The 27,589-nt window shown below is 36.1% G+C and overlaps 5 protein-coding genes across 13 annotated transcripts in view; 2 read left to right on the forward strand and 3 right to left on the reverse strand.

Moving 5' to 3' along the window:
* LOC105229647 (furin-like protease 1) overlaps positions 1-7,501 on the reverse strand; it is a 298,513-nt gene extending 291,012 nt beyond the window's left edge. For all 3 annotated transcript variants that reach the window (XM_049448292.1, XM_049448290.1, XM_049448291.1), the window contains exon 1: positions 6,839-7,501. The gene's annotated coding sequence lies outside the window, so the exon portion shown is untranslated. The remainder of the gene's footprint in view (positions 1-6,838) is intronic.
* Positions 7,502-7,641: 140 nt separating this feature from the next.
* On the forward strand, positions 7,642-10,611 carry LOC105229600 (vacuolar protein sorting-associated protein 33B). Its single transcript, XM_011209993.4, has 3 exons — positions 7,642-7,663; positions 7,734-8,607; positions 8,669-10,611. The coding sequence occupies exons 2-3, from the start codon at positions 8,122-8,124 to the stop codon at positions 10,172-10,174; spliced, it is 1,992 nt and encodes a 663-aa protein (XP_011208295.2). The 5' UTR covers positions 7,642-7,663; positions 7,734-8,121; the 3' UTR covers positions 10,175-10,611.
* Positions 10,612-10,640: 29 nt separating this feature from the next.
* Positions 10,641-11,998, forward strand: Ngrn (Neugrin). The gene has a single exon (XM_029551743.2). It carries the CDS (start codon positions 10,652-10,654, stop codon positions 11,837-11,839), a length of 1,188 nt encoding a protein of 395 aa, XP_029407603.2. The 5' UTR covers positions 10,641-10,651; the 3' UTR covers positions 11,840-11,998.
* A 300-nt stretch (positions 11,999-12,298) lies between these two features.
* LOC105229604 (F-BAR domain only protein 2) lies at positions 12,299-27,080 on the reverse strand. 6 transcript variants are annotated; one of them, XM_011209999.4, is made up of 16 exons: positions 26,923-27,080; positions 19,759-20,015; positions 19,125-19,691; positions 18,953-19,051; positions 18,785-18,881; positions 18,177-18,716; positions 17,010-17,264; positions 15,875-15,980; positions 15,444-15,808; positions 15,204-15,376; positions 14,970-15,127; positions 14,543-14,908; positions 14,301-14,474; positions 13,729-14,064; positions 13,438-13,667; positions 12,406-13,345 (listed from the first exon to the last, which is right to left on the reverse strand). In XM_011209999.4, exons 2-16 carry the CDS (start codon positions 19,786-19,788, stop codon positions 13,248-13,250), a joined length of 3,594 nt encoding a protein of 1,197 aa, XP_011208301.2. In that variant the 5' UTR covers positions 19,789-20,015; positions 26,923-27,080; the 3' UTR covers positions 12,406-13,247. The 6 variants fall into 6 exon arrangements, with proteins under 6 accessions (XP_011208303.2, XP_011208301.2, XP_011208304.2 ...); XM_029551741.2 differs by having other exon boundaries at positions 12,451-13,345; positions 17,901-18,716; XM_011210001.4 differs by lacking the exon at positions 17,010-17,264 and having other exon boundaries at positions 12,299-13,345; positions 18,081-18,716.
* Positions 20,399-26,905, reverse strand: LOC109579198 (lysine-specific demethylase 3A). 2 transcript variants are annotated; one of them, XM_049448295.1, is made up of 2 exons: positions 26,619-26,905; positions 20,399-24,151 (listed from the first exon to the last, which is right to left on the reverse strand). In XM_049448295.1, exon 2 carries the CDS (start codon positions 24,123-24,125, stop codon positions 20,553-20,555), a length of 3,573 nt encoding a protein of 1,190 aa, XP_049304252.1. In that variant the 5' UTR covers positions 24,126-24,151; positions 26,619-26,905; the 3' UTR covers positions 20,399-20,552. The 2 variants fall into 2 exon arrangements, with proteins under 2 accessions (XP_049304252.1, XP_049304253.1); XM_049448296.1 differs by lacking the exon at positions 26,619-26,905 and adding an exon at positions 25,115-26,139.
* Positions 27,081-27,589: the final 509 nt, after the last annotated feature.

Genomic DNA, 27,589 nt, shown 5'->3' on the forward strand with positions numbered 1-27,589 from the left:
TCAGTAGAATAACAAACAGAAATTTACTAAATCGCACGCTATAATCAACGCAATGGATGGACAAAGCAATGAAAAAGAAGAAAATCAGCAGAAAAAAAATTAAGCAGAAGATAGACGACGGTTGGCGTTTGGCGAGCGCAGCTTGAACCAGAGGACCCAAGAAGGCAGAAAATAAAAAGCAGAAACCACTGCGGCTGGAAGACAAGAAAAAAGCGTTGATGCTACCGATGATAGCGATGATTATGCTGACAACACGTTTTATAGCATAATGGAGAGTGAAGGGACATTGGTCAATACAAAGGCCTATACACCGTTCAGCACCATTCATTGGTACCAGTGAAACAGGTCAATATCAAATCGAATTCTTGCGAATTTCTCAGATGCTTGTATAAATACTACAAATATACGAGCATACGAGTGCTTACGAATGCGTCTAAAGAAAAAGAAGAGATGCGATGTTGATTACTTAATGACGGGTCTCTGACCGCGTAGCAGTTAGTTAGCAAGAAGGAAGGTACGTAAGTACTAAAGTGACTAAGAATTCGCTTAAAATCGAGTTGAATGGTGTGTTGGCTTGTGTTGGCCTTTAAATGTTATGGCCACGAAACTCTATAAGTCTGCCCGTTATTGTTGTTGGACGAGCATCAGCGTCAGCATTGAGCGATCCGTCAACAGCGTAGCGTTGATCGTACGGAATGTAAGCTTTTATGTGCATATATTTGTAAAATATATATTTACATATGGGCTATAGAAACCGAGAATCACAAAGTGCCTTGTTCTAACATTTTTTTCCCTTTGTTTGGAGCGTGGCTTGTACTGCTCTCTTCCTTCCACCCTACTCCTTTTTCAGCTATTTTTGTTTTGCTTTTGTTGATGTTGTTCTTGTTGTGGTTGTGTGTACACATGTTGCGGACAATTGATGGATGGTAAGGCAGCTAGCGATTTAGTCGTTCAGATTCATTCGGCATCATTAAGCACACAGTTGGAAGACATGATAGCTCATATATGTATGTATGTATGTATATGCAACAAAAATACACGTATTCATACATACATGCATACAAAATACATAGCTATTTGAGCGGTTACCGCATCGAGCCAGCCAAACAGGTAACACAAGAATACAGCAGTGTCTTCTATCGATTGTACTGTGCACACATTTACGGTAACATGAACTGACTACTCAATTCCCCGAGCGAGAGCGCGTCGACTTGTGTCTTTATGGAGTCGCTTCTTCGCAATTAATATATTTGGTGTACTGAATCAGCACAAACATTTAATACAAATTGGTAGCAGAAAAATGTCTGCTGGACCAGCGGGTTGACTTGATAACAGGAACTATTCTAAGCGAACATTAAAAATGATCTCGAATTTTATGTCAGTGAAGGCATATAATTGTATTTGTATTTTGTGTTTTTTTTTTTTAAAGAATATATATTCAAACTAGCGAGACCACGGAATTTTATGCTCTTTTGAGCAGACAGAAATTACTCATGGTTCTTCGAAATGTAGCTTCCTCAATATTTTTGCTACAATTGGTAATTTATTTCGAGATAAGTTTATTCAACAAACATTCATATTTTATGGAGTGAAATGGCCATGATTGTGTCAGGAGCTGGATCGATTAGACTTACAGAGTCGACTGAAGTGGAAACAGAAACTGACTGACTAACTAACTCTTTTAAGTGATTGTTTGCCACCTAATCAACATTAGCTCTTACTCCACTTCAAAACTCTATTTGAAGCGTTTTTGATTTCAAACTTGAAGGAATATTCGCTCAAAATTTTTATCTAATTCAAAATAGTTCTCCAAGTATTCTGCTGAATAAAATATTGGGCAGTCGAAAAAGTCTTTTCGTATTTTCAGGTTGAAAAAAAGTTACAACTGTTCAAAAATTAATGAAAATAATGAAGAAATTCGCTATATTTTGAAATTTTTGTATAAAAAGTGGAAGAATACCACGCAAGCCACCAATGAAATTTGTGAAGTTTACGGAGACGACGCTGTATCAGTACGTGTAGCACAATGGTTCGCTCGCTTCCGTTCTGGAAATTTCAATATGAAAAATGCACCTCGCTCTGGTCGACCTATTATTGAAAAAGTCGATGGAATTATGGAAAATATTGATCAGGACCGCCACATAAGTAGCCATGACAACGCGAAGGAACTTAACATTCATCATCAAACGGTTTTGAACCATTTAAAAAAGGCTGGCACATGAATTGTGCGTGAAAAATTTAATGGACCGAATTAACATCTGGGATTCTTTGCTGAAACGAAATGAAATCGAACCATTTCTGAAGCGAATGGTAACAGGAGACGAAAAGTGGATCAAATACGACAATAATGTGCGAAAAAGATCATGCTCCAAGCGTGGTGAAGCTCAAAAAATGGTCGCAAAGCCAAGATTGACGCCTCGAAAGGTTATGCTGAGTGTTTGGTGTGATTGGAAAGGAATCATGCACTTTGAGCAGCTCTAGCCTGGTTGAACAATTGATTCTAGATTTTACTGTCAACAACTGATGAGATTGAAGCAAGCAATCGAAAAAAAACGAAAACGGACAGAACTGTTCAACAGAAAGGGCATCGAGTTCCATCAGGACAACGCTAGACCACACACATCTTTGATAACTCGGCAAAAACTGGGAGAGCTTGGCTGGGAAGTTTTGATGGATCCATCATATAGCCCTGACCTTGCACCATTGAATTATCATTTCGATCAACGCAGTACTCCCTTAATGGAGTAAAGTATACTTCAAGAGAAGCTTGTGAAAATTACATTTCGTAGTTTTTTGCTGAGAAACCAGGCAATTTCCACATTGATGGAATAATGTCTCTAGCGGAAAAATGGCAAAAAGTGGTCGACCAAAATGGTAAATATTTGGTTCATTAAAGCTTATAAATATAAAAAAAAATAAGTTGAAGGTTGATTAGAAATACGAGAAGACTTTTTCGACTATCTAATAATAAGACGAAACGAATTAAAGAACTGGAGGATGTTGTTCAAAGAACTTAAGTGTAGAATAGTTCTTTATATTTGGATTTCGGTTGCTTCAACAAATAAGGATATGTAACTTTCATTATTAATAAAATACTTTATAAACCGGAATAGCATTGTGCTAGGCTTTCGAACCGAGGCGTTAGGTGATGTAACTGCCACTGTTTGCACAGTTCAGCATTTTCCTTTCTCTTGATGGTGCCGCTTAGTGCACGCTTGAAAGGTTAACTCTGTATACTTACCTGTGTATGTAAAAATGTAGGAAAAATACGCACAATGATACACATTAACCTGGCTTTGAGGTCTCCTCTATATGAGAAAGCTCCTGTGTTTGTACTGTTGTAAGACAGATGATGACCAGCCGACATTAAGTGCACAAGTGCAAAGGGAAGATTGTAAACATGTGGGCCAGGTTAGAGCCAGAGAAATGGCGTCGAGAACGCCGAAGATGTTTTACTATTTTCTATATTCATGTTTGCGAAGTGCTGTTTAGCTATAGAGAAAGGAAGGAATAAAACAGAGAGGAGGGTAGTCAGCACAAAACGCCCCTTGTAGCAAGCAGTTTCTTTGCGCACAAAGCGAGAGAGCTGCTACAACGGCGGTAGACACACAGCGAGATTTTGCGGTCGCTTAGAAGGCAACGGGCATTTTCTTTGAGATAAAAATTTTACTGAACGCTTACCAACAAAAGCGCTTAACTTTAATGCCCTTAGTTTCTTATTTGCTCATTTACTATGCTCTAAGTATAGAAAACCCAAGAAGGTATCATAGCACACTTTAGAAAAAACTGGAAAATATAAATAACTAGAGGACCCGTCCACGCTTCACTGTGGCTGATACATAGATAATACTAAATACTACTACCATTTACATATATGATTTCTATTAGTTGGATTACAATTATTGGTTAATGAGATATAGCATTTCTGTGAAGCAACTTGTGTTAGTTTACAAAAAAATGGATCATAGAGCATTTCGTGTGTTAATAAATCATTGCTTTTTGGAGGAAAATGCTGTTGAATTTGGGCTCAGGGAAATCCACCGATGAAAAGATAGTTGCCAAGCTTAAAGAGGCGAAAGCTCTGTGCAAAGTGGGTGCCTCGCAAATTCATAATCCAACAAAAACAACGAATAACTGATTTTGAGAAGTGTTTCGAGTGCTCTTTAGTCGTAATAAAACCGAATTTTTGCGTCGGTGTGTGACAATAGAAACATAGCTTCATCATTTCCACTGAAGTCCAATCGAGAGTTATTCAAGTGAAATTTGGTTCATTCCCGAACTCATTTTCGCTGAAGAATGATCGCATTATTTTATATATGGTATACAGAGTCTAAATGAACTTAAAACAATGAAGAAATGCTTTGTGACGTCGCCCCACATGTGAGCACATATGCACCTATGGATAAACGTTTGAAGCCAACATTTATCAACATGTCGAGCGTAAAATGGATATCACATAAAAATCTGCGGTTGACCGCACAAAAATTTTACTTACTAATTATGTTTGTTTATACCATACCATAAGTATACATATGTATAATTATAATAGGTATATGCATATGTAAATAGACACAAACATTAAAAATAGAGTAGTCAAGACTTCGCAGACAATGCAAAGTTAGAAAAAAGCCGGATTCAGGATTGTTCAAAATTACTCGCTTTATTATTCCTTTTTCTAAATTTAACATTGGAAGCTTAAAGTCCGCTCCGAAGCAACTAACAAGTATAAATTAGCACTTACTCATGAATTACATTAGTGGCTAGATTATTTAAAACAGGAGTAAGAACACGCGCTAGTTAATGTTATCATGATAGTGACATTAGTTATGTTCAGAGGTATATTAGTTTTTGGAAGGAAAATGCCTATACACTGTATCATAATTTACATAGCAATCAAAACGTAAAAATATTGTTAGAATTATACAGTCTGGTACTTCAAATAACACTTCATATAGCGTTGATTGCCGTCGGTTCTTTTTATAAGAGATACATACATATGTATGTATATCTCACAATTTTGTTTTAAATTGTAATCCTAGCAGCCAATTTAATTTACTGTCACACCATTAGCTTTGATTCCGCTTCACAGACCTTAACATTCATTATACAATATATACTTTGTTCGTGGCAGTAACGCAGCCGCAACAGGAATAATTGAGCAGTAATGAAGCGAGTGCATTGAATAAGTTTTAACATTATGAACGTGATGTAAATATAATGAATGACAACTATGGCTACAAGACTAACTATGTCCATTGGAACATTGACATTGGTTCACCGACTACGTTTTATTATGAGTTAAATACTTTTCTCGTACAGATAGAAACGTGGGAGAGCTTGGAATTTGCAGAAGTTTTTTGCATGAAACTAATATAGACTTCAATTTTCATTTATTTCAAATATTACTATTAAATATCGCATATTTATAAAGGCGCACGTAAATACATATGAACATACACATAAAGACTTAAGCAGGGCCATCGTTACTCAGAAAAAATATTTTGATTCAAACCAAAAATCTATTAAATTTTCTTCTCCCAAATGCTGTGCTGTGGAAACTCAGTTGGAACTGTGGCAACTTTTGGAAAGTAGCCAAATAATGTAAATGAAAGCATTTGGTTTTGAGTACATTTGGGTTTTCGGCACACTTTCACGCATATTAATAGCTAAGCAAGTAATTGCTGATTGAGTAATATCTATGCAGATTTTAAGGAAAAAATATTTTGAAAACAATACAAGCGATTGAGGAAGCGGCGCTAAAATGTGACGACTATTCGAACCGTAATTACGCCATTATAAAATTTTTCGTTCTTACTCCCACTAAACAAATATTTGATTTGTAGTAAATGATAAAAAATAATATTATTTTTTATTTGCAAACAAGGCGTTTTCAGATATTTTGTCATATAATTTATTTTACGAATATTATTTTATAGCTTATAATGTGCACATATAATCTGAGTTTTATAAATTTCTGTTTTTTTTTCAATCCGCTTTCTCAATTTCCTTCAAATTAATTACATTATCGACCTATTGCTAACTAGAGACCATTTTTATTCGAAGTCTTTGGTAAATCTGGCGCCACAATAATACAATGGTAAACCACCACAACGGTAGCATGTTTGGCAGGTAGCCTTAAAAATATTTGGTAATATACAGCAGAACAGTGCCAGCATCGGAGGATTACACTTTAAAATACATTAATTACCTTTCGTTGACTCTGATTGTCCCAAACAAATAAAAATCTTAATTTTCCAACATTCTCTTAGTGGTGAGAGTTTAAAACGGCATTTTTGTTGAAGTACGAATGCAACATTTGAAGGGAAAAACATAGATAATGTGAGTATTTTATGAGATACTAGAAATAGGAAAACGAAAACCAATCCACAGCACGCCCTCACCTCCGCAAACAATAATCACCTTTGTTAACAGTCTTGGCTCAGTCTGTTACAGCGACTGCGACGGCTGCTGCTGCAGAGATTGTTGTTTTGTTGAGCAGCAGTAGGGACGAGGCGTGAAGAAAAGCAACGTCAGCCATCGTTAATAGAAACGTGATGAGCGAATAAGCAAGCATTTGAGTAGAATAGGTGAGTATGAGAAGATATAGCAACTATGGCAACTTTAATGTTGAATGCGGCAAATACTAAATCTGCCGGAAGGGTAATTTAATTTCTACCGCATTCGCATTTAATAGTTATTATTTCATTTGACATTTCTACGAGTTATTTACATTATGTATAGTTATTTTTAGACCAAATAAATTCATATATTAATATATAGTATATATTGATAAATATAGTTGAAGATATTTCATAAAACAAATTTAATTAGGATTTACCTTTTGGTTATTAATATGAACAGTAATTTTGGTATTTTCTTGAATATCAATAACCGTTTGTTTTGTTTATTTTCTGCTGAGAATTCGTTGATGGTCGTTTTTGGCCCGTTGTCAAACTTTTATGCTCTTTATGGCTCTCTTTTTTTGCGATAAACACACACAAACCACTTCACAAAATCACCGTTCACAAATATTTAAGAAATTTATTATGATGAACTCCACCAAATACCTTTATAACTTATGTATTTTCACTAGCATATTTCTCAAAATTACCAAACAATTTTCATATTTAATTAGCAACAACCTTCAATAGCGAATTTACTTTATCTGCATTCCACGTTAATTGTTGTTTGCTAAATTTTAATCACAATTTCACTGCTGGTAGTCTTTCCGCACTCACTTTGTTTTGCAATCAATTAATTAAATCAAACTCAAGTTGAACGTGTGTGTACAACGAGAAAAACACAGCAACGCGTTGAAATTTTTTCACCGAGAAATTTGCAATTATTGTCCAAACACAAAGACCTTTTCAGAGCGACTGACTGTAATTTTGACATACATTTCTCCTCAAGATTTCTCCATCGAAAACTTGTTTTACTTCACTTGTTTCGCGCTACAGCTGCTTTCCTATGATATTCTCTTGTCTATTGTTGGGTGTGTTAGTGAGAGAATGTGTTTTTCGCCGTGTATAAGTTATCTTATTGGAGCATTTTTGACGGGAAAAGAGTGAAAAATATTTTTTGCAAATGAGCACCGCTTGTATTCGCCGCAGCATATGACATTTTTAGTTTTCATTTCAGCTGTACACAGAGTTGATGCTGAAAGGTAAAAAAAAAGAATTTTCCATTATGAAAGTTAATTCAGATTAATAAATTGATGGCTGCTTTCTTTCTAGTTTACTCCCTTCTGGTTGCTGCATCGGATTAAATACATTCGAAATTGAACTAACAATCACCACAAGAAACAGTTTTGTGAACTAAACAAATACTCATTGTTTGGAAAATGAGTTTATTTCTGGATACACTTCACTGATTGACAATGCAACACCAATTCTTACAAAATATTTCACTCTTTTGTATTTATTGTGTGTGCACCTAGCTTCGAAACAGCTGTTTTTGACAACTCTGCAAACCTCTGCAAATCAACAGGAACACGTCTGCAATGTTTTCATTACTGCACAGCATTGAGTCACAATTAAAATAATTTGTTTTGATCGACTGACAATGGTCAATAAATTTCCATCGCAATTTATGAAGTAATTGTAACGGGAACGAATATAAACAATGGAGGCCGGATTGGATAAAAAATTGCAGGGCATCCAACTTATCGCACAGGAAAAATTACAGGCGATCATATGTTCTATTCCAGGCAAAAAAGACCTTATAATTGAACCAGGACTAATTAAACCTTTGGAGCATATTTGCGCTGCATCCTGGTTGAAACTGAAAGGCATACAAAGAATCTTCAAATTTGATGGTGATCACATTATTTCACGTACTGCTGAACATCAAATCCACATTTTTTTAATACACAGCAAATTGGAAACATTTCAACAGATCTTAAGGCATATACATGAATTAGAGCGGCTAGAACCGACTGATCTCGATGCCGCAGTAAAAAGTTTTCATATAATATGTGTGCCCACATGCTTTACCCATTTCCATATGTTGTTGGAAGAGGAAGGCCTTTACGGATTAGTTCAACTGCATCGTTACAACTGGGACTTTATCTGTCTCGATCAAAATGTGCTAAGTTTGGAAATACCAAATGTGAGTACCTGCGGTTTCGTTATATGTCGGTTAGTATAATAATGTGAGCGCTTATCTTTAGGTTTTCTCCACACTATTTTTACGCAAGGATACCTCTCTATTACCAGTAATAGCACAATCTCTCCGAGTATTGCAAATCGTTTGTGGACGACCCGAAGTAATTTTCACTTTTGGTGAACATTCTGCATCTTTAGTAAAAATGTTGCAAACTCTTAACAAGCCTGGTAATGATAATTGTAGTGAGTCATCCACCGAATTCGCCTCTCTTCTTATCATGGATCGTGACAAAGATTATGCATCTAGTTTACTAACCCCGGCTATTTATGCTGGATTATTTCTGGAAGTTTTTAATCGACGAGCCGCAGAAATCGAGTTGGAAACGCATTCAAATAAAATTTCAAAACAAAAGTTAGAAATTTTTCAACTACCTCATCGAGCTTATCAGCAAAAACAATGTGAAAAGCCACCAGTAAGCAAGGTAAAGCCATGTAAACTCCCAAGCATACGTATGAACGCAATGAGCGATGAAATTTATGGTGAAAATCGGTACAAGCATTTTGCGCAAGCTAGCAGCCAAATACGTGCACAAGCAAAAGCTATCGGATTAGAAGTTCAAAAATTGGGTGACATGAAACTTGATGAGATGCACGACTATGTGGCTCGCAAGTTGCCAAAGGTTACGGAGCTTAAAGCAAAGGTTATGCGGCACCTAAACGCCAGCGAACAAATTATAGACATGTTGGGTGGTAACTTTCGTCGTGTGCAATCCTTGGAGGAAGATATACTTAATAATGTAGCGCGCAAACGAATTCATACAGAAATCGATGAACTACTCACAACAGATGGACAAAAGTACAATACTCTTCGTTTGCTTTGCCTATTGCACTTATGTGCTGGAATAACTGTCGATGAGTTGTCACAATTTGCACGCAACTATTGTAACTACTTTGGTCAACAACACTTGGTTATTTTTCAACAATTGGCGATAGCCGGGCTGTTACCGATGATGTGGGAAGAAGATAGAGTAAACACATCTGCGAAAATACTCTCAAATTTGCCGTTACCCAAATTCCAACAAACCGAATTTCAAGCAAACGCAAATAGACTGAGATTAATGGTTTCAACTACTGGTGCTGAGCCAACGCCTGTCAACTCTAACGTAAGCAATGATACTGATGTTCGTAATGTCCTAAGTTCGCCCAGCTGCGCTAGTTACGTGTTTAATAATCTTTATATCCCAGTTGTGGCACAACTCTGCTCGTGCTTACTAAAAGCCCAGTCCGCGGAAGAATTTTCCAGCAAAGTAGGTATGGTGGACAAGTTAATTATGCACTCACCTGATGGCGCAGCACACAATGCCAAATCGTTCGCAAACTCCATTAAATTGAATGACTCCAAGGATATATTTCCTCTAAGAAAACGTAACTTATTTATCTTTGTTCTCGGTGGAGTGACATACGCTGAGATTGCTGCTTGTAATTTAATAGCGCGCCTTACGGGTTCTCAAATTGTTGTGGGTTCTGACGCTATTATCAGTGGGAGTGATCTTATCGAGGCAGCTTTCTGACAAAAAGGGAATAAACTTGGAAACCTAAAGCAAAAATTTCCCAAATATGAATTTACATTGATATAACAAATGCATAAATATGTAATATTTACATTTTTTAATAAAAAAGAAAAACATTCAAAAAACAACAGGCATTCAAAAAATATTCCTCAACCAGATATCAAAAAAATCTATTTTAAGCAAGGGAAAACATTTTTAGCGGTAAATTTTCTGAGTTTCCTTTTGTCTAGTAAACTAATTTTAATACAGCGGCGGCAATTAATGTCATATTCGGCGGCGAAACGTTCAAAACAAAACAGCTGTAAGAACGTTCACGTTCTCTGCCAACAGAAGGCAAATCAGCTGTATGTTATACGAACAGATTTTTGGTTGGTTCCATTGGAATTCCTATATTTAATAAATTATGTATTAGATTTTAAAATTACTTAAAGATTCAATTTGTGGACTTTTACTTGAAAGAGTTATCTAAAACTGAAAATGTTGCCAAAAAACCAAATTCGACAATTGCACCTGGCTATTGCATGTATGGCGCGTGGTGTTGGTCGTCGATCTAATCCTGGAATCGGGCATCAGCTCAGTAGCATGGAAAGTGTTGACGAACATTTAGAACAAGATCCTGAAGGGTTCGGTGACTTGGAATCGGATTTTATGACAACCAATCATATGCATCGTGAATATGAACGTGAAATGATTCAACAGCGTGAAAGGATTCGCCATATTATGGTTAAACAAAAATACTTCCGTGAAACGAAGCTGCCGAATTTGCTAACTTATGCTGAGAAAGAGCAAATGCGTACATTGCATTCACGTGACCCTGAGGAGTGGACAGCTGATCGTTTGGCTGAAAGTTTTCCAGCTACACCGGAAGTGGTTAAGAAAATAATAACCGCAAAATGGCAAGCGCGCAGTGAACATCGCATACGCAAACACGATGAAGTGGTTATACAAAATTGGGAAAAATTCCGTTCGGATCCACAATTATTGAAATTGCCTCCCGATTTTCAAGCTCACTTGCAAAAGTTTGCCACTAGACGAACAGAAGACTTACTTGCAGTTTCCAGGGGCTTGCCCCCTAAACCAGCTTTGTCGCGACCAACAAAACAAGAATTTCTCTCCATTATTACAAGTTGTGATAAATATGCAGAAAAAGAAGATGCACCAAAGATCACTTCAGGAAATTCACGAACTATGGAGAAAGTTCCAAAGGCCACATCAGCTGAAGAAGAAACATATTTGCTACAAAAAGTGTACGACAAACGGAGAATGCGCCTACAAGAGTTGAAAAAGTTTAAACTATCTCCAACCGAATTATCAGTTTGCTCTAGTGAGTTGGCCAATAACGAAAATCAGACAGTTAATCAAGAAACGATTGAACAGCAATCAACTTCTAAATTACACAACCCGAGCGGAACTGGAATAATTTCGAAGTCCCCAAATAATAATCCATTCGCTGATAATAATGCAATCGAAAAATATGAATGCAATGAAATTGTTATCAGCACTGAGGATCAAAAACGCTTTGAAATAACTCGCGTTAAAGACCATATACATATTCCACGCAAAGTATGGCGTAAGGGTGGAACTTATCGTGTAGAGGACGCGTATTATGATGATGATGGGGAGCTCCTATATCGTGTGCCAGGCATGTCAGGAAAGAACGGATAGAAGTTTTATCTACACAATATAAAAAAAAAAACAGTTTTATTACAAAAAAATAAGTGATTACTTTAATTTCAATATTACAAGATTTTTACTATACCAAGCAGGAGTAAACATGTTTCATGTGAGGGCCAAACGCCACAAATAATTTGTTGTAGCATAAGAAACGTGGACATTATTATTAGTATTATTTGTTACTTTCGGCAAATTTTTCAAGCAGTCAAAAAGAAAACAGATTTTTATATATGCATATGTGTAGTTATAGCTTATTCATGTTTATTGTACATAGTCTTTAAAGTGATTATGAGTAAAACAAATATGACCATAGTAAGAACTTATATTAAATTAGATAAAGGAAGGGGAGGAAAAATAAACAAATTATGAAAGCATATATATATATATCAAATATATATTATATACCTACATATATATACGATATGAAATAAAAAAAAAAACTAGCATGAATAATGTTAAATAGAGTTTTAATTTTGATCAGAATTTGTGTGTGAATGTAGATTTTAAAGGCATTTTTAGTACCATATAATATAAGTTCTTCACAATTTTACATACAATTTTAGCTTCCTGTTGAAGTTTTATTATTTTATTTCCTTTCTATTAAAAAATAAACATAAAATCAACACTTAGTGTTCTACAGTAATATTAGCATGTACAAATGTTTATGCATGTATACATTTATAAAATCTACATAAACACTCTTTAATAATAAGGTTTTAACAATACAATACATAAAAGTACAATTTTCTCCAGTACATAGACAATAGACTCATATATATTTTTCGTAATATTAATAGAATACTATTGCAAATTAAATACAAATTCAAAAACCGATTTCATTTGTTTTCGACATAATATACTCGGTACAAACTTAGGCATACAGCTCTAATAATGAACTTACATATGTAAATGTTTGCATGATCAAAAAAGAAAACAACAAAGGTAAGCAAGGCTAATTTTTGTTCTTTAGATTCGATATTTCACCACAATTGCTTTTGGGTTCCTGGATTCGTCCATTGAATATTCAAATGCAATACACACAATTAGCAAAGCATATTAATAAATTCCTTAGTCATTATTTTTCAATATAACTTATAAATAATGTGTTGAAAGACATTTTCGTGCCTCCGTTTCAAGTTTTTTATTAATAAATTTTTACTAATTCACGAGCCTATTTTTCTACTTGCACACATGCAGGAAACTCTCAGCGCGTATGAATGTGTATGTATGTAGATTTAGCTGTATATACTGTAAATTACAAGAATATGTTTTGCCGTTATATTCTTGAGTAGTTGTTGATATTTAAATTCACATTTTATTGGACTTTGTGTGGTATTTGTAACACATTTGCTACTGCTAATATTATTGGTTTCTTTTTAGTATTTTAAATAGTTTGGAACTAATTTGATTTCGCTGAAAATGGACTAGATGATCCCACAGACGGTGGCGTTGGAGTGGCACCACTGCGAACGCCATCGCCCTCGCATACGTATTTTCCTAAAAGATAGATGAGAATTACATTGTTCCATATATATGTATTTGGAAATTAATCTAATCAGATTAATCTCCAGGTATGAACCTTAACTTACCCGAAACGAAACGACGCTTTACCAAAGACAGACGATAACCGCTGCCTTGCAGTTCGAACTCTATGCCCGATAAAGTAGTCCCCTCACAATTAAATTGTGTGGTCAATAAGGCTGGAATGGATGGACCATCGTTAAGTTCAAGACGTGCACGCAGCGTACCAACACCGCCATCCTGTGAATTTTGCGAGATATCTGTGAAATTCCAAACCAAACGATTTGATTCACCTAGCCTATAATGATCAAACATGTTTACTTTATTCATATTTGTTTTATTCATCGAATTGTATTTACCACGCGGAATGTGGTTTCGATTGCACATTACGAACCAAACCGTTCACCGGCACCGAGAGTGTGACATTCAGTAGTGGTGATGCGTTTGCCATTGCATGGTTATTGTATTTGTAATCAATTTTGAGCGCCGTAAACGTAGGTTCACACTTCCAATAAGAAACCAACTGGAAAGGACACGATGAGGCACCAGGCTTAGAGCGCACTTGGTATTTCAATATGTCCACATTAAAGTATGACGCGTTGGGGTTATGCTCGGCTTGGTGACGCAACAATGCGGTCAATGCAGGCATATTGAATTCCAATAATGTACTAAAGGTGCTCGATTGATTACGATCGCTGGGAAGAGGTTATATATAATATTGCATTGAATTGAGTGGCATTAGAGAACGTAAGGTTCGAAAGGTTAATATTTTACAATGTAATGTTTAGCAATATTTTTTTATATTAGCGCTGTACAATTTTCCAGTTAGCAGTGCCCAGATGATAATATATAGCGCAGCGTGCTAGCTACGCACTGACGACGTTCTCTTCAATTAATAATTATAATTCCATTTTAAATTTTAAATACTCACATTTGCACTAATTTTGAATTTGGTAGTAAATTTTCCAAATTTTGAACATTCTTGATACGAAAGCCGAGTTTCGCTGGATTTGGATTATTCGCTAGAAGGCCTACAATCCCAGCTGGAAAGGATAACATCATATCGCCAGAGATTTTCACCTGACAGCGCGATTCATCGCTACCCCTGTCGAAACGAGTAAAATATCAATATTATAAAGGCATGAAGCGTTTTTCTGTATAATACATACGTACCTAAAGTATGCGTGTATAATTTCATGGAATGCCACCGCTAATGGAATCGTGTCTGAAATGCCAATGGTGAGCGGCGATGGACCACGCGATGACCCTATCCCACCGATAGCAGTGCGGAATTCTAAACTGCCAACACTGTCTGCGCGATTCATTGCTGGAGATGGACTAATGCGCCCACGAGCCGCTGCTACTGAAGGCGCCATTACCATTTCGGAGCGACGTGAAGGTGGTCTTGGTATTGCAATACTGTTAGCGGAGGTTGGTGTGGGTATTTGCCGGCTATTTGATTTCGAAAGAGTGGCGGAAGCGGGCGCAGAGGCACTTACATCGCCCAACTCAGAAAATATATCGCCTAAGTCGGCGTATCTGCGGAAGAATGTACTTATTTATAAAGAGGAACCAATTACAGTAGTTCAATGTAAATCACCTCGAGTTATTCGACATGGAGAGAGTAGGACTTTGTAGTGGTGCATATGGATGCACCGTGGCGGTTGGTGTGGACGCATTGGATATCTCAGGCGATTGCTGACGCGAAGCGATACGAGATTGCTGCAACTGCTGATTGCTGTGTTGTTGATTAAAAGTCTGTTAAGTGTTAATGATATGTTTACATATTGAAAGCATTATAACTTTTTGCAATAAATTTTATTTATTTTTGTACCGAAAATACGCTGGTGGGCGACAGTGATATATTCTCTACAGTAGCGCGCAACTCATCTACACTTGCGGACATTGGCGCTTGGCCATTGTTCAGTGGCTTTATCTTCACATGTATGCGTCTTTCTGGCTTATCGTTGTCTGAATCTGAGTCGGAATCAGAGTAGAAACTTCCAGCTAATTTAGACAAATATAACAAACAAATATGTATTTATTTATTTACTTGTTAATTTTTTTCACTCACTTTTATCGTGATTTTCGTCCCAGGCAATTTCTTTGGGTGGTTGCTTGCTGTATCCATCCTCGTCAACCTCATTAGCCCCGTATGCTTTGGTGCCTCCTACACCACCACTGGCTGTGCCATTTCCAGAAGCGCTGCTATTTTTGTTTGTATTATTTGTTGCGTTAATAGCATTGCCTGCCGAGCTACTTCCAATATTTTCCGATATATTTACGCCAAGAGCACCGGCACCACCGCCCGACGAGTCCACGCTGCCCGGTGCTGAAGCAGATGATAAACCCAATCCTCCGGCACTGCTGCCGCTGGAATTTTGTGTTTTCATTCTATTGATATCGTCAGTATCATAGGAGTTGTTGGCGCGATCCACACTACATAAACGTAATGATGCGTCAGTGTCCAAACAATACCGATAAATCATTATCAAATGAAATTACCTTCCCTGTTGCTCTTCTTGTATGTTATCTGCCGCTTCGCCATCTTTCTTCTTTTTAGACTTTTTAGTTTTCGCTTTATCTCGACGGCTACGCAAAATACCAGATACTGTGCATATAGAAATATGAAATATTACATATTTTAAACGAGGTTAGGATCCATTTATAATTGAGGTATGAGAAATTTACATTTTCTAAATGAATATTTCAGAAAAGGCCGTGTTTTTACAGGAAACAAAATTCTAGAAATTTTTTATTTGAAAGTAAATTTTGATGTACCTCATTATATAGAATTATGTATCACCTTGCATACATTAGAAATTAGTAATCGCAATTGGAAAATTAGTAAATAATGTTCGATAAACTTAACGCAGACTTTAATGAGATGAATGCATGCTTTTAAATAAATACAATACATATATAAAAGATAGGCATTGAGCTGACAGTAGAATATTGCAAAAACCAGTATAAACGCTACAGCTTTAATTAAAATAAACGAAAACGAGTAAAAGCCGTGCAAAGTGAAATACCTGCAAATAAACTGTCTGAGAAATCCGAACCTCAACCAAAACATTATTTATTGCCTGACTAACCGAATATGCACAGAATAAATGTATTATACAAAAAAAAAGTATAGCATACATCGATAAATCCACGCACTGAAAAATTTAACACTATATTTTTAATTACATTATGGCTTTGAAAGAATATTTTAAGCTAAAACTAAGAATAAAATGGAAGTTATTAAAAAGAAAACAAATATACAATAATTAACTTGGAAAAAATTTATAGTAATAAAAAATATTAAAATAAAAACTATAAAAAAAATAACGGAAGATAACGTTATTCCCAAGTCACCACAGAAATCAAAAATTTGCTGAGAAGATTCCATAAAAAGAGAAGTAGTTAAGAGAAGACATCAACATACATATATACGTTCATGTATACATATACATATATAAAGGAAAACTTAATGAAAAGTACCAAAGGAAGACCAGTGTATTAAAATTTATGTGTGTAATGTCCACATTCCAACGCAAAACTGCAGTGCTAGTACAAAAGTAATTTACTTTAATATAAAATAAAAATGTGAAATGTGTATTATATGTAAGTTTGATTGTGTTCTTTTCCTTCTCACCCTGAGAATTTGATGTGAAAATATTTAAAAGCGAGGTTGTGCGCCGTGAGTTTCCCACAGATGCACCCGCACTAGACGCTGATACAGCCGCGCCACTCATGGACGCTGAATGCGGATTGTTATGCATATGATTAGAACGTTCATTGAGTGATGTAGAAAGCGGTTCGGTGTAATTTCGATTCACTGCTGAACTGCTGCCTGTCGGCGTTGGTGAAGATGTGCGTTGTTGCAGATTCGGCTCGACTAATGTTTGATCTAAATTTAAGCATATTTGGTTTTTGAGGTAGAAATGGAATTAGGAGTTGATTAATAACGGAAACACAATCATTTCGGTTCGAAAATATACATATTTGATTGTGGGCCAGAGACGATCGACGGACGCAGAGCTCACAGAGTCAGTTGCCAATATAGGTATACTCACACACACTTACTCATAAACGTCGCTAAAATATAAATAATTAAAATTCCTGCAAAACTATATGCTATCTCCAAGATATTGCTGTATGTATATGTAACTTAATAATCCCTAATATTAGCGTTATAATGTCTATAAAATTTGTTGAACGAAAAGCTACTACTCTAAGATAGAAAAATCCCTCCTTGACAGCATTATTACTATGTCACGGGTAGTCACTTTACATACGGGTAGTCACTTTAGTAATTTCAAAGTATGCTTCAATTTTCAAATGAAATGCAACCGCTGTCGGCTAAATAATGAAATAAGACATTTTTTCACATCACATAACAAAAACCACATGGACAAATAATAGAAATAGCAAAAATAAACAGAAAATCAAAAGAAATTTTTAATTTAAAAGAGTTTGTTAAAACCAAACAAAAAACAATAATAATAATAGAAATAAAATGAAGGAGAAAACATAGTAAACCTACTTGTTAGGGAGGAGGATGTGGTTGACGTAACAGTATTGTTGGTAAAAGTATTATTTGTAGTAGTATAAATATTAGGAGAACTAGCAGAAGTAGAGGAAATAGTAGTAGTAGAAGTAGTAGTGTTGTTAGTGGTGTTACATTGTTCTGGTAATTGTGTTAAAGCAGACGACATAAATGAACCTTGATTATTATTATCCTGCAGTGACTGAAGCTCTGAGTTTAGGGAATTTTTCATGATGGCTGTGCCGGTGTGGGTAGTACCAATGCTATCCGTACCGAAATTCCCACCACCGCTATTAGCGGTTGTTGCTGCAGCAGTAGCTCCTGCGTTGGAATTTGCTGGTTGTTGCTTGCTGCTTGGAATGCTTGAAGAAAACCAATTCAGGAAATTGCTGCGCACTGTGGAAGTGTTCGTCGATGTGTTTGTCAGCAATGCTGCTGGTGCAGTGCTTACGCTAGTACCTGATATAACATCAGCGGCGGTGTTCAATAAAATCGGTGATGTTGCGCGTGGTGATGCCTGCATGCCCAAAATGTTGTCATCAGCGTTTAGTAGGCTATTACTGCCACTGCCACTACCACCTACTGCACCAATACCGCCACCACCACTGCCTAAAGAACCGGCCTCGACACCAACACTGCCACGTTGATCCATTGATATGCTACCGCTAGTAATACGTGATATGGCACCTTGTATGCTTGTGGCTGAATTGGAATTGGAAGCAGCCGCAGTAGTACCGCCTGGATGATTTAAGCGCGTAGCTGAGACGGACTGCTGTTGTATAGAGAGTGGAATGATTTCGAGTTCGGGAACTTCTACAATTACGAATTTAAGTGAACTATAGTTAATGAAAAAAGTTTCGTATATTTTAAATGGCACTAACCTGGTTTCTCCAAGCCAGTGTATTTGTTTAGCACAAATTGCTCTAAAAGTTTATCAACGGTCATATCATTAAATTGACGCTTAAAATCCGAATGCACCTGAGAAGGGAATCATTTTTTTTTTTTTTTTGGAAATAATTACTATTGCTTTAAAAAGGGGGTATACCAACCTGTCCAACCATGTCATGATTATTTTGCAGCATCTCCAAAAATGTGGATAAGAACTCTTTCATTTGACGCAAATGGACTTCTTCAATTTCTTGAAAACGCTTTAAAGTAGAGATGTGTATGTCGTAAGGTATGAAGATACAATTCTATAACTTTTAATATGTTAATACATACCTTGCACGTCTGTGTCATGCGCCGCTCGAAGTCATTCTTGATCGGATTATGCTTATCGAGTAGCGATTTATATTCATCTTGTAGTTTACGTAATTTTGCTTCGACTTTTTCAATGTCCTTCTGTGAGGCATTGTCCTTGCGCAATTTTTCCAATTCCAGCACTTTGCTCGCGTAAAGGTCACGTAGCTTTTGAACAGCAGCTGTTGATGTCTGCATCGCTTGCACAGATTCCAAGGTATGTGATTCTTCCTCCTTAACGGTTTTGTGTTTTTTATGCAATTCATCGGCATACTTAGCGACATCCTTCACAAGCTCCGTGAGCTTTTGCACCATTTGCAGATGTAGTGTGGATAACTTCTCGGCTGAAGTGCGTAATATAGTCCAGACGGGGGCAAATGTGCTGTTCAGTGTACCTGTACTGGCTTTGTGCGCCAACTTAGCCATTAATTTCGAGTTCTGTTCTTCAATATTGGACTTTTCGCGAAAGAACTCTGAAAGCTCTTTGCTCGCCACCCAACCAAATTTCATATTGTGATAGAGTACATCGAACCCATTGTTCTTCTCCCCCTTTATGATAAGATAGTACAATAAATTACATAAATAAAAGAGTTATATAATTTCAATTATTGCTTACCCAAAAGTAATCGTTGAAATCGACCGTCATCTTCGTCTCGTATAATTTATCTCAAATGTATCAAAACTTAATTCCTTATACTATTATAAAATTACTGCAAATATCACTAAGCACTAATGTAGCTGTTTTAATTAATTGACCTCTTTTGATGGTAATTATAATTTACATTTAAACAGCTAATTGGTTCGTTCATCTTTCCTAGAGTGACATAAAGATCTTATTGGAGCAAAGCGACTCAGAATACGCGTGATATTTTCCTGGAAAATCAAAAAAAGACTGTTGTTTTAAAAGCTTGCTTCGATATATGCAATATCTATACATAGAAACGCATATATATCTTATAGCGTCCATATATAGAATGCAAATATGTGAGTCCGTCCAGAGGAATATATAGTGGATATTTCTAAAAAATAAGTTGGTTATATAATGGAACTTAATGAAATTTAAACAATCTGACGAAATATTTGCCAAGCAAAGAATTGTACTCTCTTCCAATTTTCGACGGTATGAAATGATCGGTTGCTGTCAAGTAGTATACATATATACTTATATCAAAATATATACATGAATATATGTTTTTCGATCCTAAATCGACTTAAAAATTCGCCATTGAAATCACAACCATTCTCAAGACAACAGATTTAATAAAAAGAATTTTTAGATATTTATTTATAATTACATGTAGAGTTACACAGTATGTACTTATGTATCTATTACTGCAATACAAATTTAAGTATATCAGTATTATTTAACTGTAAGTTGTATAGTAGTTATTAATAAAAAGAAGCTTAATCTTATTGGTTGCCTTTGAGTTTGGCTTCGAGTTCTGTTCCTTCACGGAGGCTCATTTCAGCCTTTGCATGCTGCTCCTCCACCTTAGCTAACTCTTCGTCAAGCCGTTGATCCAAAGCGCGCACTAATATATGACAGCAATCTTTGATGGCATGATAAATTATGTTTTTAATCTGTAATTTGTCCTCGTGATTGGTGTGTGAATGTGATAAATGACGAAATTCATGGGTTAAATGATAACAATGCGTTATGTTCTCTGGTGATACAAAGTCCTCTGCTACTTTTATGCAATTATGGAGATTTTGTACTTGATGTGGTGCACCAGCCGGGATGAACACTGCGTCACCCAGGCACTGTACGATAGGATAGCCTTCTACACCATACTCCTTGAATAGGCGAGCACGCAATTTGTCGTCCAAATACCAATTCTGATCATGTATAGGGTCGTGGTCGGGCTCTAAACGAAAACCCTTCTCTATTGTCACGCGATTGAGGAGATCGCGGATTTTATCAGCGTCTCGAGCAGGGAAAATGTGCCACAATGCGCCCGGGAGGACGTCAGGTGTTTGGCATCGGGCGCGTGTCAAATAATCGCAGCCACCCAAAGCGATTGCTTTTTGTGTAGCTACCAATTGTGGTTTACTATCCGCGTCTTGTGGCACGCCCACATATACCATTATATTTACAGCGTCAGAAATGTCCAAATGCAAATTAGTGGTGCCTTTGTCAGGATGCAATGCAGAGCCGTATGCATTGTACATTTTCGGTCCCAAATCGGGTGGTACAAACATCTTCGGCAAGCAGCTGGCAATATTCAAATTCCCAGTACGCAATGTGTATTCGGGCATGGGAAGGCCGGTCATGAGATCCGCAAAACGCGTCGGTAATATTTCAGCAAAATCATCGCCCGGTGGCCAGTCTTTCAGTTTCAGTAACATGGGTTTACCATTGCCATCTAGCAATCGCTTCTTAATACATTGGAATCCTTCCCAAAAATAACGCATCGGTTGGTTCGGCACTAAATTGCCATTTAGGCAGTTTATCAAATCGTTTGGTTTGTCGCCGAAATCCTTACAGAAGGCTTCGGGACGCCATAAGTCCAAATTCAGTGATCGCGCTACTTCCGATATCATAACGGGCTGACCACATTTCCATACCTCCTGAAAAAGTATACGATTATCGGGATGCATAGCATTCGTTAATCGCAGTAGCTTGCCATCACATAACCATTCATGTGGTACACCAGGTGCTAGCATTGTCGAATGCGTTAAAGTCATTGCGCGTGGCGGCAAAAATCGACGTAAGCCTGCCAAACCTTTCCGTAAAAAGTTTATATGTTTAAAATTATCAAAAGCGGTTGTTATGGGGTCCTTTCCCAAAGTTTGCTTGGTCCATACACGACCTGGCACATAATCAATACCTCTTGCTCGTGCAAACTCTAACTTTTTAGCATGCAATTCTTCCATTCGCGCCTGCTTACGTAATGTCTCTTCAGTAGCTAGCGATGAAGCGCTCGTTTGCTGCTTTAATTGAGATTCTTTGATCATGTCCTGTATTAAAATACCTAGTTCTGTATCTGGCGAAAGGTTCTGTTTGCTTAACAAGCAGCCGCACATTTGAGGCACTTGCCACATGGCACGAATATCATGTAAGAGACGGCCCAAAACGTTTAGCGCATCACTAGCAATGATCTGTGTAAGCATGAGATCACGTAGTTCATGTTTTTGATGACTAGGCGTGGTTGCTGTACATAGCATCCAATGGAATTCATCATGTCCACGTTGCGTCTTATCACCAGTGCGCCTCTTTCGACAACTGCGCTGCTCTTTACGGTCTTTGAAACAATCAAGGCACACACCAAAGCCACATTTGTCGCAAGTCCAATGAAAATTAAAAAGTGTTGTATCGCACACATCGCATATCTCACGTAAACCTTGTACCACCTTCTTCCAGGCGATTATACTGTTCGGGTTTTCGTGTAAACGCAAGGCCTCAGCCTCCTGTTGCCACAGATAGCAAAATTGGTCACCAGCATGTAGCAGTATATAGCGAGCTACTTGGATGTCCATCCATCCTGCAGTAGGCACGCTATGCTCATCTGGTTGCCATATGCGCAAATCGTCGGCAGTCGGATCAGTATATGGATTGGGGAAACCAGAAACCACTAATTCACCCATTTCGTTGTACTGCAATCGCCGAAATTCATAAAATCTACAATAGACGTCTGAACCGCCCTGAGAATTGCGGCGTCGACATTCCCGGCACCTCGGTATTGCATGGTCAACTACAACATTGTCTTTGGAGATTGCTCTTGCAGCACTTTCCGAATTGTGTTGAAGCTTAAAGCAAGGTAAATGCTGAAGAAATGTTGCACCCGATGCGCGTAACTCTTGATCGCGAACAGCTTCTTCGGCTGTGAGTTCTTCTGGTGGGGTATGATTTTCATGTTCGCCCATGTTAAAGTGATTACTATCATCATTGAGTACTGTAGACGTGATTTGAGCGGATGTCGTCGCTATTTCTGTTAACGTTGTAGTTTTAATTTTTTCATTTGCAGACTCTTTTACAACATCTGTATCTTTCTTCATTTCGTTGTTATCATGTGTATAAGACGGTTTACCGTCCGCATTAAGTTTCGGCAGATCTTTCGAAATGACATTTTGGCCATTGTCATCGACATTTCCAATTGTCAGTTTTTTGTTATGACTATTCTCGATGTCGATGTCTTTACTTACAAATTCTTCTTCTTCTCGAGCTACATCATCCTTTCCATTATTATCCTCCGTCTCATTTGCTTCATTTTGCTCTCGCTTTTGTTCAATATTTTTTTGTAATTGCTTGTTTATATTCTCGATTCTGAGTAGTTTATCCTCTTGACTCTTTAATCTATGCAATTCAATAATAGTTTGCTCCTTCAGTTTACGTATGCGTTCCAACTCTGCAGTATCTTCTTCATTATCCATCCCCTTATTAGAGATATGAACTTCAATAATTGACTTCCTTTCGCCAGGAACCTCCAATTTCGCTTGTTTGGCAGTTGGACCGTCTTGCAAGATTGTACTATCACTTTCAGAACATTCATTCTCACGTTTACGGATATTGGTTTCTGTATTTGTGATGTTTTCATATTCATTTTGGGATCTTTGATCAACGTTTTCGTCATTATCTCCATTCATACTGTCGATAGAGCGTACTCCGTTATTATTCTCCTGACAACCTGTGTCCATTTTCATTATCTCCGTTTTCGCATTTTCATTTTCACAATTTTCTACGGTTACTTTGGTTAGCAAGTTATTTGCGACCTCTACCGACAACATTGATTCCTCAAAATCTTCCGTTATTTCAAGATCTTTATGTGGCTTAGACAAATTGTCCCCAACTTTTTCTTTAAGTGTTCCTCCATCCATGTATTTTTGTTGTATATTTTTTATTTTACTATCATTATTTTTTGACAATGCATCCTTTAATTCCTGCTCAATCTCGTCTTTCATATCTGGCATTTCACGTAATAGCTCTTCCGCCAAATTATGGCATGGTCCATCCGAGTCCAACAATTTTTCGGTTCCTTCTGACATTTCTCTTTACGTTTGCAGGTATAGATCTGGCATTGTGGTAGTGAAAAAGATAAACAGAAATTAAGAGAAAAACCCATGTTAATTTTCACTGCTCAAACGTACACACATCCTTACTTATCAAATGCAGACGTAAGCGGGTAATGTTTGGGCGGAAGTGAGTACTCGTGATCGATGCGTCTTGCAATTTGGTTTCCCCACTCGTTATTTGAATTCATGTGCCAAAGTCTTAATAGATATATTGCCAATTAAATACATTAATTGCGCGAAAGGTAATGCTGGTGGTAGTTTAAATACTAAAAAACCAATTTAATTTTACGCAGATCTTTTATTTTGAATCGGCAAACGAAAAGAAACACGAAACAGGGGCCAATAAAATAGGATTAAAATATCGCTATACTCTGAATGAAACCGCTCTAATATTACATTTATTATATTTTGAATTTTTTGATTATAATACTCACTACCACCACATTGCCTGCACTTACCGTTTCATAACTTATTCTAAATAATTACAAATACAAATTATTAAAATTATAAAGAAAACGTGTTAATATCTTACATACTATGTACTCCGAAGAGCAATGCAACGGAAATGCTCGCAAAAACAAAATTATTTATCCTACATAAATGGCAGCTATTAATAGTATACTTATAAGAGTTTATGCCTACTTAAGCACCACGCCTACTCTGATAGGGCGCCAATAAACATAGAGATAAAAGACCTTTTAAACAATAATGGTACATTTTCAAGGCAAAAGAAAGAACAATTTTTATCTTCATGTTCATTAACTCTTATCTGAGTTCCGCTCCGTCTATTTGTATGTAAGCGATAATGTAATCCAAACAAATAAGCAAATTTCACACTCGCGAAGCCGCTTTTTATGAAGTCCAGTTCAAGGTTAGAAACATGATTGGCGTTAATTTTGTTTCCTCTTTTATAAAAACCTGGACAATTTTTACAATTCATTTATTCTTTCAGCAGTACTTACAAACTTTACTGAAATTTTTGGCATAGTTATTTCAGTTCTACGTTCAATATAAAATCCTGTGTATTACTATTAGGATGTCTTTTAATAACACTGATTGATTAATTAAGGTTCATAAAAACAGATTAGCAAACTTTCTGTGATCACTTGTAGCAAAGAATACATCTAAAACTTAATAACACTTAACTGCAAACCCATGTAATTAAAAGCCCCTTCGAAATATGCTATGTGTAAGGCGCAAAAAATTAATACATGGGTTAAATTTTCAATTCCCCATTCGCATTGCAATTGTGATTTAATGGGCCCTTACGTGTATTGAGCGTTACTTGTGCATATTTAGTGAAATCGGCTTTCTGTGCTTGCAAACACGAAAGCAGTAACATTGGTCAACATGTGAATTGAGCAACAGCAGTTATGCACATAGCTATTATTTGAATACACCCCTTCTTAAATTAATATAAATTGAAAAAGTTCAAATGGCACATGGCCTTTTAGTATGTTATATATTAATTTGATTGAACTAAGTGTAAAGGCAAAGTGTTGACGTACATAACAACAATATTGCCCTTAGGGGTTGTTGTTGTTGCTGTAGCGGCCGAATTATGATTAACAATAATTAAACATAAATGTGATATATAGTAAATATTACTATGACCAGTATTTAATTCATATATTGTATTAGAAAATAGGCTTTTTGAATTGAACTCACAAACAGAATATATTCGAAGTAAAGTAAACTATATTTAAATAAAGAGTTTAAGGCACCAAAATTTTCATTTAGCGTTTTGCAATATATTAGTAGATTTTTTAAAGGTTTTTCTACAATTTTTGACTTATTGTTTAAATGTTACAATTCATAAGTTGAATTTTTAAATTATTTTATTTTTTGTTGGATCAAAATAAATGTTTTATGTTTACATTGTTTTTATATGACTTTGTTATTTTAATATAAAATTTTGGTCCAGCCTTTGCATATTTTCCTAAAGTAAAATCTCGATGAAAAAAAATTAAAATCTAATTGGAAGAACAATTGGCGTAAAATAAAAACTCACTACCAACAGCCTACTACAGCATTTTTATTAGCATAATTGCCTTTGCACACATTATATCACTGATTATTCTTTAACCAAGTTTCAGCATTAATTAAATAAGATGGGCGTAAATTTTTTTTGGAAATTATCGCATGTATGCATAACGTAAACTTTAAGTTTAAACCCTTTCCACTACTTGTTAAATTATTTTTCTGGCACAAACATGTACTACGATTTACAGCACATAACTGCATCGCTGAGCCAGATATTTGTGTCGTCGCGCCGAATGGAAATCAGTTTGCACGATAACAATACAATATATAAATGAAAGCAAAACGAATAATGCAATTTATATAAAAAAAAACACTTTATACTCTCATTTATTTAATTTATATATTCTAATTTTTACTTAATAACATTACGAAAAATTTCAATTTCATCTAATTTGTATGCAAACATATTTTTTGTAAACTCACAATTCTTAATGGACATTTGTCAAACCCCATTAGGTTAAGTTACAACCCTTGCTGAAGGTTTCTCATTTTTTCTTATTTATGTGCTTTCTTCGAATTTTTCATATCAACGCCACAATATTTAATCAATATAAAAGAGTTAAAATTTGTTTTTATTACTAAAACAAAGATTAATAATTTGACACAATTTCAGACCATATCGATAATTTTTCACTATGTAGTGGAAAAAAAACGATTAGGCGTATTAACATACATACGTCTGCCAAAACTCTAGAACTCTATATCGTACTGAACGAATTTTACTCACACTTTGTTATCCACTTATTATTTATTAAGTCCTTTAGCGTTTTGCAATATATTAGTAGATTTTTTAAAGGTTTTTCTACATTTTAAATAGTTCGAACTATGCAGTGATATTCTCCACTTTCCGTCTATCACTCTTTATCTCTATCAATTATTTACCACCTTTACTTTTTGTGGAATGTATGTTTTGCAAAGCATTGCCAGCTTCGCTGAAAATATATGGTGGCCAAAATTCAAAGTTTTACGAGCTTCTAATTTTTGACTTAATGTTTTTCGAAATTAAGCTACGATTTATAGTTTTTACCGTGGCTACTATATCTATGGGGGAAGTAAGAAAACAGCATGATACACTTAAATGAGATTTGTGTAATATAAACCCAACTAAAGGGTTTCATATATTAAGAAAATATCAAGCAGAAAATTCGATATCATTGTATTAAAGATATGTGGTTTAAACCAACGTATCGACCGTTTTCATTAATATTAAGCACTAAAAAAATTACACACATATAGACTAAAATAACTGTTTAAAGCCGATTCAGATATGACTACACGAACTTCGGTAAGAACAACTATTCTTCCGTTCCCAATGTTACATAAAATGAACGGAACCGGATTTTTATCTGGTCAAGGACGGTCAACTCGGCACAGTTCTGTCCCTACAACAACAA

This window comes from Bactrocera dorsalis, chromosome 2 (assembly GCF_023373825.1).
Source record: "Bactrocera dorsalis isolate Fly_Bdor chromosome 2, ASM2337382v1, whole genome shotgun sequence".
NCBI lineage: Eukaryota > Metazoa > Arthropoda > Insecta > Diptera > Tephritidae > Bactrocera > Bactrocera dorsalis.

What these genes read in the sequence shown, in the direction of transcription:
- LOC105229600 (XM_011209993.4), top strand. Translation starts at nt 8,122, where the DNA reads ATGGAGGCCGGATTGGATAAAAAATTGCAGGGCATCCAACTTATCGCA. An exon ending in TAAGTTTGGAAATACCAAAT is followed by an intron (nt 8,608 to 8,668) that starts GTGAGTACCTGC and finishes GCTTATCTTTAG; the next exon opens with GTTTTCTCCACACTATTTTT.
- Ngrn (XM_029551743.2), top strand. Translation starts at nt 10,652, where the DNA reads ATGTTGCCAAAAAACCAAATTCGACAATTGCACCTGGCTATTGCATGT.
- LOC105229604 (XM_029551741.2), bottom strand. Translation starts at nt 19,788, where the DNA reads ATGACGGTCGATTTCAACGATTACTTTTGG. An exon ending in TTTCACATCAAATTCTCAGG is followed by an intron (nt 15,981 to 17,009) that starts GTGAGAAGGAAA and finishes CTATATGCACAG; the next exon opens with TATCTGGTATTTTGCGTAGC. An exon ending in AAAGCGTCGTTTCGTTTCGG is followed by an intron (nt 13,346 to 13,437) that starts GTAAGTTAAGGT and finishes TCTATCTTTTAG; the next exon opens with GAAAATACGTATGCGAGGGC.
- LOC109579198 (XM_049448295.1), bottom strand. Translation starts at nt 24,125, where the DNA reads ATGTCAGAAGGAACCGAAAAATTGTTGGACTCGGATGGACCATGCCAT.